The sequence below is a fragment of the Xenopus laevis genome, chromosome 2S, assembly GCF_017654675.1.
Source record: "Xenopus laevis strain J_2021 chromosome 2S, Xenopus_laevis_v10.1, whole genome shotgun sequence".
In the NCBI taxonomy this organism is placed as follows: domain Eukaryota; kingdom Metazoa; phylum Chordata; class Amphibia; order Anura; family Pipidae; genus Xenopus; species Xenopus laevis.
The window spans coordinates 133658896-133675044 of NC_054374.1; the positions used below are offsets into that span (position 1 = coordinate 133658896).

The 16149-nt window shown below is 39.9% G+C and overlaps 1 protein-coding gene across 3 annotated transcripts in view; it reads right to left on the minus strand.

Moving 5' to 3' along the window:
* Positions 1 to 16149, minus strand: part of LOC108708996 (advillin-like) — a 44636-nt gene that overhangs the window by 8028 nt on the left and 20459 nt on the right. For all 3 annotated transcript variants that reach the window (XM_041584441.1, XM_041584439.1, XM_041584440.1), the window contains exons 8-12: positions 10285 to 10363; positions 7851 to 7949; positions 6084 to 6237; positions 5666 to 5766; positions 1654 to 1791 (exon numbers count right to left, since the gene is read on the minus strand). In XM_041584441.1, coding sequence (XP_041440375.1) covers positions 1654 to 1791; positions 5666 to 5766; positions 6084 to 6237; positions 7851 to 7949; positions 10285 to 10363 — 571 coding nt within the window. The remainder of the gene's footprint in view (positions 1 to 1653; positions 1792 to 5665; positions 5767 to 6083; positions 6238 to 7850; positions 7950 to 10284; positions 10364 to 16149) is intronic.

Sequence of the window (16149 nt, forward strand, 5' to 3'; positions counted from 1 at the left end):
GCAAAAATGGAAAGACAAATGTGCAAAGTGCAGCAAGTACTAACAAGAACTATGTGAAAGACAGACATGCAATAATATTTGACATGCTTTCCCATAACTTTGGCTTTTTGGACTCCGTATTTATTCTTTCATAGAAAAGAATAGAAAACACAATGGGGACAAGTGTTCAATGCATACAGAAAAAAAAAACATGGAACTGAGAATGACTAAGCTACATATTCATAATAGAAGCCTCCATCTGTCTGTGTTCAGAGGTTACTATAGCAGCAGAACCATTTTCTAAATCAATAATATATTCTATATGTCCTACCTACAGTATATTTATACTGTACTGATTATACACCCTGCTTGCAAGATCACTAAGACCTTCCAGAGGTGGAAATACTAACTGGGGTGTTGCAAATAAAAAAAAATAGAAGGGTTGCTTTAAATATAAACAATGCCCAGTTATGAGCATACACAAGCACAGTGGCGTAACTAGATATTACTGGGCCCCACAGCAAATTATTTTTCAGGCCCCCAAAATGTTTAGAGGTTGACTTGTTTCTCCAATATTTATTGAAATTGTATATGAATTAGGGCCACGTGGGGCCCCTATACCTCCTGGGCCCCCCTGCAGCCGCAGGGTCTGCTTCCTCTATAGTTACGCCCCTGCACAAGCAAATATGGGAAAACGAAATTCACTGGCACACATGGTAAATGCTGGCAGGAAAAGCCCTTGCCAATTTATTGCGGCATGCTGAAATAAATCACCAAGGGCTTACCCTGCCAGCATTTACCTTCTGTGCCAGTGAATTTTGTTCTTTCATATTGGGTGTGAGGTTCACAGTGCACCAGGGATTTCTATTAATTGGAGTGTCAGGGTGTGCGGATGTAATTTGGAATTTCATACACCAGCAGTGCTTGTTCTTTTTTATGGTCTTTGATTAAGCATTTATGTATTCCTGTATAAAATTGCCTTTTATTTAACATTATAGTCAACGTCGGTTACATTGCATTGCAGGGACAGATTTATCAAGGGTCGAATAGTAAATTTGAAATCAAATTTTTGTTTTTTTCGTCAAAACTCACAAATTCGAATTGGGAATAATCCAAACTCAATTCAAATTCGACTAAAACCGGCTGAGTTTATGTATGTCAATGGGAGAGGTTTAGTGACCCATTTGAAGAGGTTAATAGCCTTCCTGACATTTGAATTTTTTTCAGCGAAAATACTTGATTCAAGTTTTCGTGTCAGTAATATTTGTTTGAGTTTTAGACATTCAATTTTTTTATCAAATAGCCTCCCATTCGAATTGTGAGTATATTCAAATTCATTTGAGTAAAAAAAAAATTCACATGTGTTTGAAATTCAATCTTTGATAAATGGGCCTCCCTATGTTTGCAGCTAGAAGTGGGGGGGGGGGCCGCTAAGGTATAAGACAGATTTTCAACAACTATATTACAGCTGCTACTTTTCGTACATGTCTGTGAACTCAGATTTGCATATACTATTATATATTCTTTTATGCTTTTTGAATGGCCTTTCATGTGCATTTTTTTCCTATCATTGCTCTGTGCAAAGTGATTGAGATGTTCCTGTTATATGTAATATATATAATTATTGTCATTCTGTCAGAGTAAGCTTGGCACTTTCGTGGTTCTAACACTTACCTGCCAGATATAGAGTACATGGTGGGCTTTACTGTTTACATGGTATGTGTACAACACTAAGTAGCAGTCACCGCCATATAAATATCCATGCCAATGTGTCTCCACAGGAACTAGCTCTAGATTTTCAATTCTCCAAACCTGCAAACACAAACAGATTTGAATATTTACATCATATGGATAATTTATTAGAGATACACCTGGCAGCACTGCATACTGGAGGAATGGCACATGGGCAGGATATGGCCACTTACATGGCCTTCTTTTGCATGGCCTTCAAGACATGCAAGAAAGAAAGTTGGGAGGGTGTAAAGGTGGCCATACACGGGCCGATAAAAGCTGCCGACAGACCGAGTCAGCAGCTTATTGGCCCGTGTATGGGGCCCCCGGACGGACCGAAAGTCGGCCAGATCTCGATAGGATGGGACTAAAAATCCCATCGGATCGCGGCCGCATCTGTTCGTTGATGCGGTCCCGCGATCCAACCGCCCGTTACTATTCGTTAGGATCCGATCGTTGGGCCCTAGGGTCCATGATCGGATCAGCCCGATATTGCCCACCTCAAGGTGGGCATATCAGGGAGAGATTCGCTCATTTGGCAACATCGCTCTCTCCGTGTATGGCCACCTTTAGCCACACTGAAGTCCTGAAATTCTCAGGCAAATGGCAAGTACAGGACCCCATCGAACAGTCAGTGCTGCTCTATTAGGGGAATGTAATTAAAGTCGCAAAGAGCAAAACAATTCATACCAATAAGACTAAACATCCACTTCTAGGGATGTAGCGAACGGCGGAAAAAATGTTCGCGAACATATTCGCGAACTTGCGTCAAAAATGCGAACGGTTCGCGAACGTCGCGAACCCCATAGACTTCAATGGGAAGGCGAATTTTAAAAGCTAGAAAAGACATTTCTGGCCAGAAAAATTATTTTAAAGTTGTTTAAAGGGTGCAACGACCTGGACAGTGGCATGCCAGAGGGGGATCAAGGGCAAAAATGTATCTGAAAAATACATTGTTGACACAGCGCTGCGTTTTGTGCTGTAAAGGGCAGAAATCACACTATGTCACTCAGGTGATGTTTCTGGACACGGAATGTGAAAAAGCTCACACAGCTAGGTGGCACTTGGTTAAAGACTGGGCAAACAATGCCTGCAAGGGCAACGTATACAGTAGTGGGTACGGAATATATTATTGCTGCTGTAAAAACATCACTCAGGTGATGTTTACGGACACGGAATTATTATTGTTATTTAGACAGAATGTGAAAAAGCTCACACAGCTAGGTGGCACTTGCATACCTCCCAACTGTCCCTCTTTTGACCACTCAACCCCCTGTCCCTCTTTTGTACTGGAAAGTCCCTCTTTTCTCTGAACTGAACAGCCAGAAAAAAAACAGTTTCTAACTTAATTAGCTTTTGGCAGAGAGCTCAGAACAGCTAACAGGTGCAAATAAGATACTTTGTAACAATTTTGACTCTGGTTGGTGCTGGTAGTGGTGAACTACTAGGAGTAGCAGCACACCAGTCCCTCTTTTCTCTGAACTGAACAGCCAGAAAAAAAACAGTTTCTAACTTAATTAGCTTTTGGCAGAGAGCTCAGAACAGCTAACAGGTGCAAATAAGATACTTTGTAACAATTTTGACTCTGGTTGGTGCTGGTAGTGGTGAACTACTAGGAGTAGCAGCACACCAGTCCCTCTTTTCTCTGAACTGAACAGCCAGAAAAAAAACAGTTTCTAACTTAATTAGCTTTTGGCAGAGAGCTCAGAACAGCTAACAGGTGCAAATAAGATACTTTGTAACAATTTTGACTCTGGTTGGTGCTGGTAGTGGTGAACTACTAGGAGGAGCAGCACACCAGTCCCACTCCCCAACACAGCTAGACTAATAGCACTGGGCTCTTATAGTAGCAAAGTAAAAAAAACAAAAAAGAAAATAAAAGCAGTCCTTACAAGGACTATTGGGTTACAGGCAGCAGTCAGCAGATGAGAGATCAGCAGCAGGACAGCTGCCCACAGAAGCTACATAATACAGAGCACTGCAGTAGAAGGTAGATTACTAGCCAGCAAAGCTACCTAACCTAAAATGTCCCTCAAATCCCTGCAGAGTTCTGTCCCTACAATACAGAGCAGTATCAAGTAGATTACTAGCCAGCAAAGTTACTATCAACTGTCCCTCAAATCACTAAACAGCTCTCTCCCTACACTAGCTCTTCCAAGCACACACAGGCAGAATGAAAAAACGCTGCAGGGCTTCAGTTTATATATGGAAGGGGAGTGGTCCAGGGGGTGTGGGGGTGGTCCAGGAGGGAGAGCTTCCTGATTGGCTGCCATGTATCTGCTGCTCTGGGGTGAGAGGGCAAAAATAAGCGCCAGCTAAGGCGAACCCAAATTGGCGAACGTCGCGCGACGTTCGCGAACATTCGGCGGACGCGAACGGTCGATGTTCGCGCGAATTAGTTCGCGGGCGAACAGTCCGCGACATCCCTATCCACTTCTCGCAATGTAATATTGTTCCTTAAACTGTTATTGCATTGTGAATTTTAATTGCGCACTCTTAAGTAGTGCTTGAAGGTTTTGTAATCTTTTGGAGCAAACATAACGACTTTTTCATTAAGAAGTTTTATTACATTGACTGCGCATTGGCGCAAACTATAAAATTCGCAAGCGGTCTTCCGCTGTTGGAAGTGGTCGCTAAGCAGTTTCTGGGTTCGCAAAAGCTACTGTATATTGAATTCGTGCAATGCAAAATTTGTTCGCGCAAAGGCATACCTTTTCGCATTGTGAATATTTTTTCCATTAGCGAATTTTATTACATTCCTCCGAATGTGCCTTGTGCTGGAGCACTATGGGCAGGGGTGCAAGTGCTAAATGTATGGCCTCTAATGCGTACCCACATGGCAAGGGGGGCCCCAGAGCAGGTGCTTCTTTTTGAATTTCTGGCTTGGATGTAAGTTTTGATTGCATAAAAAACAGATGTACAGCCAAACAGAGCCTCCTGTAGGCTGACAGTCCACATAGGGAGTGCAAAATAGCCAGCCACTATTTGGTACCCCAGAGACTTTTTCATGCTTGTGTCGCTCCCCAACTGATTTAACATCTGAATGTGGCTTACCGGTAAAAAAAAGTTGGGGATCCCTAAACTAGAGGAAGGAGTAATATATTGAATAGTGCTGATAATTTCTTGTTTGTTTGTCTGCTCACACAGTTTATTAAAACTAATGTACAGTCCAGAATTGCCTTTTGTGCCATTCATTTCCTGCTTTACAAATATATTTCATATTGACAGTAAAACAATAAATCACCCACACTTTGGAATAATTATTTCATATCTCATACTTGCTCAGGTCAACATCATGGGGCCTGTTTGAAATTTCTTTTTTTTTTACCTAAATTTCTATAACTCTAAAAATTCAATATTTATTAAGTGTAAAAACCACATAAAAACAGGTAAACGTTGTAGATGTCCTATAAAAGTCAAAGGGAGCTGCGCTGATCCTATTGGACCATTTTTAATCAAATCTTTTAGAGATTTTCTGATTTTGTTTGCTAGTAATTGTCTTTTTTTAGGTTTTAGAGATATTTGTATTTTTTCAGGTCGTACTTTTTTATATTCAGATATTTTGATATTCATGATTTTCGAGAAATAGAGTTTAATTGTGAATTTTAAAAACCTCTAAAACTTTAAAATCGGACCTTTGATAAATGGGCCCCTCCCAGTCTTATGATTTATTCACCTGGTTCTTTTGAATAATCCAGTTAAGTATGGACAGCTCCAGAAGTAAGCTCCCGGTGGGCCTGAGGGGTGCGGATCCTGGTACAATCGCATCCCCTGCACCCCCGTTAGTTCCGCCACTGACTGGCAGATACTAAACCACTGAGGTTTATTTTTTCTGAATGTGAAAATTGCAACAACTGCCCCAGGATGCTGGGAATTATCATTTTAAAACAGCCAGCGAGGAACAGGTTGAAAATCTCTTTCTAATTCAACAGTTGTGAACAGTTCATACTGATACCTCCACTTTACCACTCCCGTCATCCACCATTCTCTCCTGTGCAGCTACCGATGGGTTTGCATGAAGCACAGAAGTGTCGAATTTCTCCTGGCTGACCTTTGCTGAAACACACATAAATGGATTTTGTTTCTATTGTAAAATTGAGAAAGGGAACTGTTCAGAAATTCAGTAATAATGCAAAATGGTCTGAGCCATCTAACAAGAGGCTGGATTAGGTAACTGTTTCATGATAGGCTGAACTCCTGAGATATTTTATGTTCTGCTGTATAAAGATAATGTGCCCTACTGTCATTTATAAGGATATTAGAAGACACCAGGGAGTTATCTGGCCATTTAAATGATTTTATAAAGGTCATGGAACTCTAAAGTGACATTTTTATATGAGGTCACTGAAGCAGTTTCTATTATCTCTACTTACCAATTTTGTTCACAGTGTAGGCCTTTCCCATACCCACAGACTGGCCCTGCTCAACCCACTTTTGAAACAGCTGTTTGAACATGGCAGACTCTGCTCCATCATTCACTGTCTCCACGTTGGTGCTGTGAGGATATGCTTTCATCTTTATGAATTCCTGAGGATCAACACAGGTATGCTTTGCATGTCAACATAGTAGTAGTAGTAGACATAGTACAGGTGCAATGTAGCCCGGTACATAACTGACCTAAAATGAGCTTTTTTATTGGCACTTAAGTATCTAGATAGTTTCTAGTGTAGTTTGAAAACTCACTCTTTATTAAACCCTGAGGACTCAAAAAGTCAGAATCTGAAAATCCTCCATCTCAGACCTGCCGATGTTGTATAAAAGTTTCTGTGGTCTGCGCTGGATTTAGTCCAAAAATCAGACTATTTTGAGCTTTTCAGGCAAATATCCAAAAAAAACAGACTTTTCAGGGGGAAGGGGAAACAAGCTAATTGGGGAAAAAATCTTACGATTCGGATTCTGAATTTTTGTGAAAAAGCCCTAAAAAATAGAGTGATTCGGTAACAAAAATTGTACGACTAGCATTTTCACTCGATTTTATCAAGTTTGACACCGATCTGATTAAATCGTGCTTTTTAATAAGATATAAGGTCAAATTGTTGATTCTAGTTTGGTCTGACTTTTTTTATTTAAATACTCAAGAAAAATTCGGATTTTGAAGTTGTACAAACTGTGAAAATGCCCAATAGTTCAGATAGGGACACAAAGGAGCATGCAGAATGTGTATTTCTCTCACTAACAATATTACTACAATGTTCTGTCTGGTGAAACTGTAGTCCAAAGGTTTGAAACTGTTTTCACAACTAATATATATACACTATACGTTGCTCCACTATACTTGTTCCATGCACTTCAATTCTGGGTGCCACTACATTGAGCTGTAAGGTGCAGGGTGCAAAATACACTGGGACACAAGGGAGGGCTGGAATTAAGACCTGTCTCAAGGAGAAGATACTTCAGAGACTCCATTTACATGTGTAGCTGATATGTACCTAATGAATTATATAATGCATTTACTGTGGAATGTGCAGAATACAAAATATAGACACAGGGGAGGGCAGGAAATGTCACCTGCAGGAAATGTCACCTGCCTTGTGAAACTATTACTTCAAGGGCTCCTTTTCCATGTTGCGCCTACGCTGCTTTTGTAAGTTGTTGCCCAGGCTAGTTTGCTTGTGCCCACAATTAGAAGTGCATCATGGATATAAAATATGGTGGACTACATGTGATTTTTGCATGTTTGTAAATGAGCCACAAAGCAGGTACAGTATTTTTCTCTAACAAGCACCAACTGCAATAAACAACTGTACTATTTGTTTTTACAATACTTGGATGAATTAAGCTCTCCTTGACCTTTAAAAAATGGGAAATACATTATCATAAATGAGAATATTGTGCTGACTTCAGACTTTGCCATTTGGTTAAGGCTAGGATTAGTCAACAACAACCACAAAGGACCACACATTTCATATTCCAATTTATGTCTTAAAGAAAGTGTCCCCCAGAGCCAGACTACAGCATTTAGATCAATCAGATATTGTGAATTGAGAAAGCCAGTTGGATGACTGGTGAAACGTCTTCAAGAAAAACACAGCAAGTCCAGTTGATTTGACTTATTTCTATAGATATACCATGACCTGGATGAATGAGAATCTTCACAAACAGATATAAACAATATAACCTTTAACAGATGAGCTGCTCACCAGAGCTTTAGACATTGCAGTTAGCTTCTCAGCTTTTGTGGCTTCTTTGCCCTTCCAGACATATATTTTGGTTCCACCTTGGTCAATGATATAACAGTCCTGGAGGAACAAGATGCAGGCGCAGGTTTAATGAACTCTAGTGGCAATCTACTGTATAATATACATCAATGCTTGCCTATAAAGATTCTAGTAGAGTTAACTCTACTGGACATTTGGGGGTTATTTATCAAAGTCCGATTTTTTCTGGTTGGACTTTTAAAGGGAAAAACCACAATTTTTTCGTAGATTTATTAAACCCAGATGGTGTTAAAAGTCCGAATAAAAAAAGTACTCCAAGTCAGACCTGCCGAGTTCATGTAGAAGTCCATGACAGATGCCCAGAAGATGTGCTGAATTGCGCTGGCTTTCCGAAAAAGCCACGGTATTCGGGCATCAAATCTGAAAAAGTCGCAGTATTTGGGCGTCAGATCCAGATTTTTCTACGATCTTATCGAGACTTTTCCCCGCACATATTTTTCAGGAAGATGTAATTATAAACGAGGGGTAAAGTCCATGCGAATTTGGTCAGAGTGGCTTTCTAAAAATAGTGGGATAACTTCGGATTTTTATAAATAACCCCTTAAAAGTTTTTTTTGAAAACGTTTCACTACTCATCCGAGTTCAAGTGAATTCAAGTGGTGGGGAATTACCCGGCATTTAAACCCTTGAGGATAGTAAAGTGACCCATTGTGATTGGAACCATTGTCATTGGATATCGGTGGCTTTACTACACCTAAGGGTTTACATTCCAGGGAATTTCCTACCACTTCATTTGAACTAAAGAAGCCACTTGGATGAGTGGTGAAATGTTTTCAAGAAAAACTCTAAGGGGGTTATTTATTAAAGTCCGAATGCTAGAAACATTTAGTTCTTTTACTACAGGATCCACATTTTTTGAGATTTATTACACCCTGTGTTAGCAAAAAGTCAGAATCTGAAATTCCGCCATGTCAGACCTGCCGAGGTTGTATATAAGTCAATGGGAGAGGTCCCTATACTATTTGGAATTTCCTGTGGGCAAAAATCTAACAAAATCGAGCGATTCAGGAAAAAGATCTAAAAAAAAATCGTACACTTCAGGTTTTCACTCAATTTTATCAAGTTTTTCCCCAATCTGATTAAATAATAAATAAAGTCAAATTGTAGATTCTAGTTTGGTTGGACTTTTTTAAATTAAATAATCAGAAAAATTCGGATTTTGATAAATAACCCCCAAAATGTCCAGTTGTGTTTGACTTAATTCTACTAGATACATCAATGCTTAATCCACCACCTTATCACATTATGTGACTACAGTGAGTAAAGTAGTGGGAGCTGCATATACTGTTTAAATCAGAACTAAAGAATATAGGCAGGGTAATAATGTCTAGGGCACTAGCAAAGCCCAAAAAGATAAAGTGAAGCATTTGGAGCCAAATTCTTTGTTGAATTTAGGATTTTGTTCTATTCTTATTCAGAAAATGTGGATGAAAAAAACATTCTCAAGTTAAGAAATGACATATTGTTAATACAGTACATATAAAATACTTTGCATTAGCAGGACTCAACTAACTGCAAGCATAATGCAAACATACATTAGCTCAGCTGATTTACACCAGAGCAGTCCTGCTAAATGCATTTTTTTCCAATTAATCAAGTGATCTTATAGTATAGATAGGTCTTTAGGCAGTAAATCAAAACAAAGTAAATATACCAATAGTCTCCATAAAGAAACATTTAAAATATAATACTGACCTCTGAAACTCATCTTGAATGAATGAATGAATGCTATTGCAAAATATCAACTGATCACCTTTCTAGCTAAACTTGACCCTATTACCTACTTTATTAATAAAAGCATGCTGATTAGCCCTGCTAACCCTGTACACTGTATGGAGGTAATCTTTGACTCTTCCTCTTTTTGTCATCATGTCAATATAATGTTTGAAACCTGTCACTTTTTTCTAAGCATTATTACGAAAATGTGTCCCTTTCTCTTGAAAGTAACAGCTGGGACACTTATCCGTGATCTCATGCTATCCTGTCTAGACTACTGCAACTCGCTACTGACCAGCCCACCTCTCCTTAGTGCTGTCTCAAACACTGTTGCTAGAACAGGACCCTTCTATTTTGAAATATTTATTATGGGTACTCATTAAACAATTAAAAATGTATACATTTTTCCCATGACTTTTAAAGCCCCTCATTCCCCTGCACTGCATCTCTTCTTGTGTCTCCATATATTCATGACCAACTTCTCCCTCCTGGGCGAACAACCCACTAACACTGCTATTTCCCACCTAAAATATTTCTCTCTTGCTGCTCCTTACCTTTGGAATTCTATCCCTGAATCCTCGATCAGTTACTGTATATATGTATATAAGATTGCATAGGCATGTTCATTTTTTGCACTCACATTATGGTTGAGCAAGTCCTGAACCAGTGGCCGTGTTGCTACTTCCTTCACTTCCATCTGTCCCCCAGAATCTGAGACACTAAAAGGAATTAAGATTATAGTCCAGGAAAAAAAAAACATTGCAATGCTTTTTATATTAGATGAATCTATCATTATTACTCAATACACTCTTTGACCAAAAGTGTGTTTACTTTGTGCACAGAGATATTGCAGTACCGAAACAGCACCTTACCTTCCCCAAACTGGTACCATCAAGTAGTAAGTGTTGTTTTGCCTACAACAGGAGTGTCCAAAGGGTAGATTGGGATCTACCAGTAGAGCTTTAGCTGGTGATCAGTAGATATCAAGACAGCTTGTCTAAAGCTCCCTTCTGTTCAATCAGATATTTATTACACTGAGGTTACATAAGAAATAGTTGTTTGTTAAATATAGCTATATACATTTTCTCAATATTTAAGTAATATTTTCCACAGAATGCTAACAATGCTTTTATAGATGTAGATGATAATGGGCAGGCCACAAAGGCCTGGGCCTAAGGTGGCAAAAATTGGGGGGCAGCATGCCGCCCGCTAGCCGCACAGAGAATCCATAAAGCCGACGGGAGAAAAATGCGTTAAGAAGATGTGCCAACACCATTGAGAAGCAGGTCGGTGTGGGGAAGCTTGTGGATGGTATGAACGTGGGGGGAGGGGATGCGGGTGTGGGAAGAGTGGGTAAAGTATAAGTGTTGTTGGGGAAGGCAGGTTGGTTTGAGAGGAGGAGCAGCAAAGGGGCAGGGGGAGGTTGGGATGGTGCAAGTGCAGGGGAGTCAGGTGCAAGGAGGGATGCGAGCAAGAGGCATGGGCATCCTGATATCTGCCCTGACAATGGGACAACATCACTAAAAGTATACCTTGCAATAGTAAAGTATATGCACTCCTGTCCGACAATGTCATTGTGCCCTGTAAACATTAAATCAGATGTGAGTGTTGTAAGAGCCATGTTGACACTCACATTCTTTGACTGAAGTAAGATGTAAATCCAAAGTGTGCAACCAAAAATTCTGCCATTTCTCCAATCTCCAACTAGACAAAACAACTAGTCCAAACCCCTGAATCTTGGGGAACAGATTTTTCTGAATACCAGACTGAATCTGAACCCCTTTTCGGTGGCAGAAATTCCCAACAGGCCCCAGAAAATGCAAAATAATTTTATGAAGTATTTGAACTTAGTATTCCCTAATTCAAAAGATATTATGGATGATGTGTATAATGGTTAAAAGTGCATTTAAAGGTTGCCTTTACCTACTGTATAGTTGATAGCCTTTAGTTCTTATATATGTACATTATCTGCAGATATGGTTTGATAGATTAGCAAAACCTTATGATTATGCACACAGGCACAGCACAGCATAGAAACTAGACTTTAGAAATATGACTTTTGTATTGCTGAAAGGTAATTTTACCAAATAATTAATTGTCAATTCCATGCACAGTTTTAATACTAATCATTTGTCAGTATAGGTAGGAGAACTGTTATCTAGAATACTTGCAGCCTGGGGTTTTCTAGATCGGGGGTCTTTCATAATTTGGATCTCCATATCTTAAATCTACTAAAAAAGCATGAATTAAACCCAAAATGATTGTTCTGCCTCTGATAAGGATTATTTACATCTTAGTTATGATCAAGTTCAAGGTACTGTTTTATTATTACAGAGAAATAAAAAGCTATCCAGGTAACGGATGCTGTACCTGTAGTACTCTCCAGGCATTCATTTATTTATAATGTATGTGTTGTTAAAGTCGAATGTGTCTCTAATATCTACTCAAAAAAGACAGCTCTTCAGTTGTGTAAAAGTCACCAAAACAAACCTTTAAACCATCATTCAGAAAGATCCTCTGGCATATTTTCTCAGAATACTTCCCAAGGACCATGCAAAGGAAATGATCATAAAACTCTTGGAAATATGAATCCTATAAATTATGAGATTGCACATGATCTAACTAGTAATTGCAGTGTGTACGGAAATGGAGATTAATCAGAATGTGACTGATGGATCTGTGCATATTTTTGGCGGATATCCTGGCTGCATTCATGGTACCACACCCTAATAAGCAGAAAATTAAGTGTAATATGAAAATGCCCAGGATGCAAGTCAGCACTTCCTATATCCTGCTGACATAGGCTTGGATTCCTTTGTTAACTGCATTTCTGCACCCTGAGACGCCCTTCCTGATCCTACCCTACCACGCTTACCTTTATCTAACAGGTGGTTAAGTCATTAAGCTTGAAAGTGAACATTTTAGAAGAAATGTTAGAAATGGTATGTGCTACATTCATACAATATGTAATATGCAATATGTAATAAACAGTGTGAACAAAATGAACATTCTCAAAAGCCCTGCATTTCATTATTTATTACATTGCATATTTAAACTGTTGAAGTGTAATGGCTGCATGAACCTGCTAATAAAGCACTCTTATGTTCTACTCATCCTAGGCTACCAAAACATAACAAGGGGAGATTTCTGCTGCTAGAAAGCGTGCTTTACTTATTCACTGCCAGGGAGCAGAGGGACAGTGTATATTCTATACATTACCATTAGCTGATGATACTTATGAAACTGATCTTACTGCTATAAAGAATTTTTTCGTGCCAAGAGTAAATGTGGTGGCTGAAAGATATAAATTCCGCCAACGTGGACAACCTAATGGCGAATCCACAGAACAATTTGTAGCAGCTTTGAGAGAGCTGGTTGTTACCTGTGACTTTGGGAATCTAACAGATGAAATGCTAATAGACCAAATAGTGGAAAAAACAAACTCACCTCGCATTAGAGAGAGACTGCTCATAGAGCAGTATTTAACCCTTGCAAAGGCTATTACAGTTGCTAGCCAAACTAAAACAGCAGTGGCAGAGGCTAAAACTCTCAGTCAGGGAACTGCTGAGAATGTACAGACTGTGAATCCAGCAATGTGGCCTAATAATGCACAGTCACAGGCAAAATAGAGTGCTAAGGAAAGGGATTCACATACACTGCAAAACTGTGCAGCAAATACAAATAAAAAATACCGCTTCCACTGTGCTTCAACACACTGCAAACTAAGCTACATGTCCTGCAAAAGCTGTACGGTGCCACAAATTTCAAAAAGGTAGGACATTTTGCTAAGATCTGCCGTAGTTCTGCTATAGATGTTCATGAAGTCACTGCTTCAAATGTTATGATATTAAGTGTGGATAAAGCTGATACATTAATTCCAGACAAGTTTATATGCACATTTCAGTGTCAATACTGCTTCTGCTGACAAGGGATACTCCATTAACCTGATGCTTGATACAAATTCAGCTGTTTCTATACTACCAAAGGATATTTTCTTGAAATAGTTTGCAAAAGATCCGCTTGTTGCACCTGCCCTGAAACTGGTCAGTTACTTAAATGATCCAATCCCTGTGCTTGGTTGATTGCCAGTGACTGTACAATTTGAATCAAATACTGCAAAATGTGACTTTTACATTGTGAATAAGGGTACTGCTATACTTGGAAGAGATCTCTTTGCTGCATTAAACCTACAATTAGTTGATAGTCTCGTTACTACAGCACCAGTGCCTGCCACACAGCCAGTGTCTGAAAAAAAAGCAACACTTCACTGGGCTGTGCAAAGAACTTTGTATACAAAGTTAAGTTGAGACCAGATGTAAAACCAGAAGGCCAGAAATTGAGGTGATTGCCCTACTCTATAAGGGAGACTGTCTCACAGGCACTAAAGAAACAGGTAGAACAAAATGTGGTTGAAAAATCAGAATCCTTTGAATGGGTTTCACCAATTGTTGTAACAATGAAGAAAACTGAAGGTATTCAATTATGTGTTATTATGTGATGTGTTTAATCATCCCTTGCCACACATAGAGGAAATATTTTCAGAACTCCGAGGAGCAAAATTCTTTTCTACCCTGGATCTTCAAAGTGCTTATCATCAAGTATTACTGCAGGAGGAAAGCAGAGACCTCACTGCATTTATCACCCATGATGGTTTGTTTCGGTTCAAGCGTGTACCTTATGGACTGGCTTCAGCACTGAGTTGTTTTCAAAGACTGATGTCTTCTATACTCTTCTATACTCCATGGCATACTTGGTGTACAATGCTACTTGGATGATATAATTGTCCATGCTCCAACTATGGATCTTCATGACAAGTACCTAAAAAATGTTCTGAAATGCATTGATTCTGCAGGACTGAAACTGAAGCTTTCCAAATGCCACTTCAGACAAACTGCTGTCATTTCTGGGTCATATATTTCACAAATGGATTACTGCCTGACCATGTTAACGCTGTTACAGAAGCATCTACTCCATCTGATTTCCAGACCTTAAGAGCTTTCTTGGGTCTTACTTCATGGTATTCTAATTTTATTCCCAACTATGCTTCAGTTGTGGAGCCACTTAAAGGGGAAGGAAACCTAGTCGGCGCAAACCCCCCACCCCCCCTCCCGTTTGTTGCCCACCCTCCCTCCTCCCCCCTTGCCTACCTGTCCCGCTGGGCAAATGCCCCTAACTTGTTACTTACCCTTCTGCGCTGGTCCAGTCCAGGGAGTTCACAGGCGACATCTTCTTCCACGCAATCTTCTTCCTGCTTTGAACGGCGCAGTAGGATCATTTCGCCGGTACGATCTACTGCGCATGCACGTGACTTTTAGCGCATGCGCAGTAGATCCGTACCAGCGAAATGATCCTACTGCGCATGCGCCAAAACGCCGTTCACAGCAGGAAGAAGATCGCGTGGAAGAAGATGTCGTCTGTGAACTCCCTGGACTGGACCTGCGCAGAAGGGTAAGTAACAAGTTAGGGGCATTTGCCCAGCGGGGAGGGGGGGCAACAAACGGGAGGGGGCGTGTGGGGTTTGCGCCGACTAGGTTTCCTTCCCCTTTAAAGCACTACTACGTGGAACTTTAAGTCTTGTGTGGTCAGAGTCTGCTCAACATAGCTTTGAAATAGTAAAACAACTAATTGTGAACAGTCCAGCGCTAGCTTTATTTGATCCTGCACTACCCACTATGGTTACTACAGAAGCTTCAGACTATGGCGTTGGTGCAGTTCTCACACAGATCCATGCTAATCATACAGAGAAAACTGTTGCATTTGCATCCAGGACACTTACAGAGGCAGAGCGTAAGTATTCAACTCTTGAAAAAGATGCTCTAGCATATGTTTGGGCAACAGAAAAATGGAGAACTGACCTATAGAGAATTTACCTTATGCGCTGATCATAGCCCTAACTACACTGCTTACAATAAAGGGGCTAGGAAGAGCTGGAATGCGTATAGCTAGATGGTCAGCAAGGCTACTGAATTTCAACTACAAAATGCAATACGAGACGAAACTCAGTCATGATCTTCAACCTTACTACAGGATTAGATATGAACTGTCCTTAGTAGATGGCTATGTTGTCCATGGACCTCACCGCTTACTGGTACTAGAGACCTTGCGAGAAAAGCTCATATAACTTGCACATGAGATTCATCAAGAAATTGTACATAGAAAACAAAGACTACGAAAACTATACTGGTGGCCAGCAATAGATGCAGATGTGGTAACTGCTATTCATTCTTGTGTTACTTGTCAGAATCATAACAAAACAGCTATCACACATACACCACCACTTTAGCCAGTACCATTCCCTGATTCAGCAAGGGACAAACTTGCTATTGATATTGTGGGTTCTTTTACAGATGCTCCTGTAGACTATAAATTTGCTATAACCTTGATAGACTATTACAGTAAATGGCCTGAAATTGTATTTGTTTCTCATATAACATCAGCTACAGTAATAACATTTCTGTCTTCAGCAGAGAAGGTAATCCAAAGGAGTTAATATCAGACAATGGAT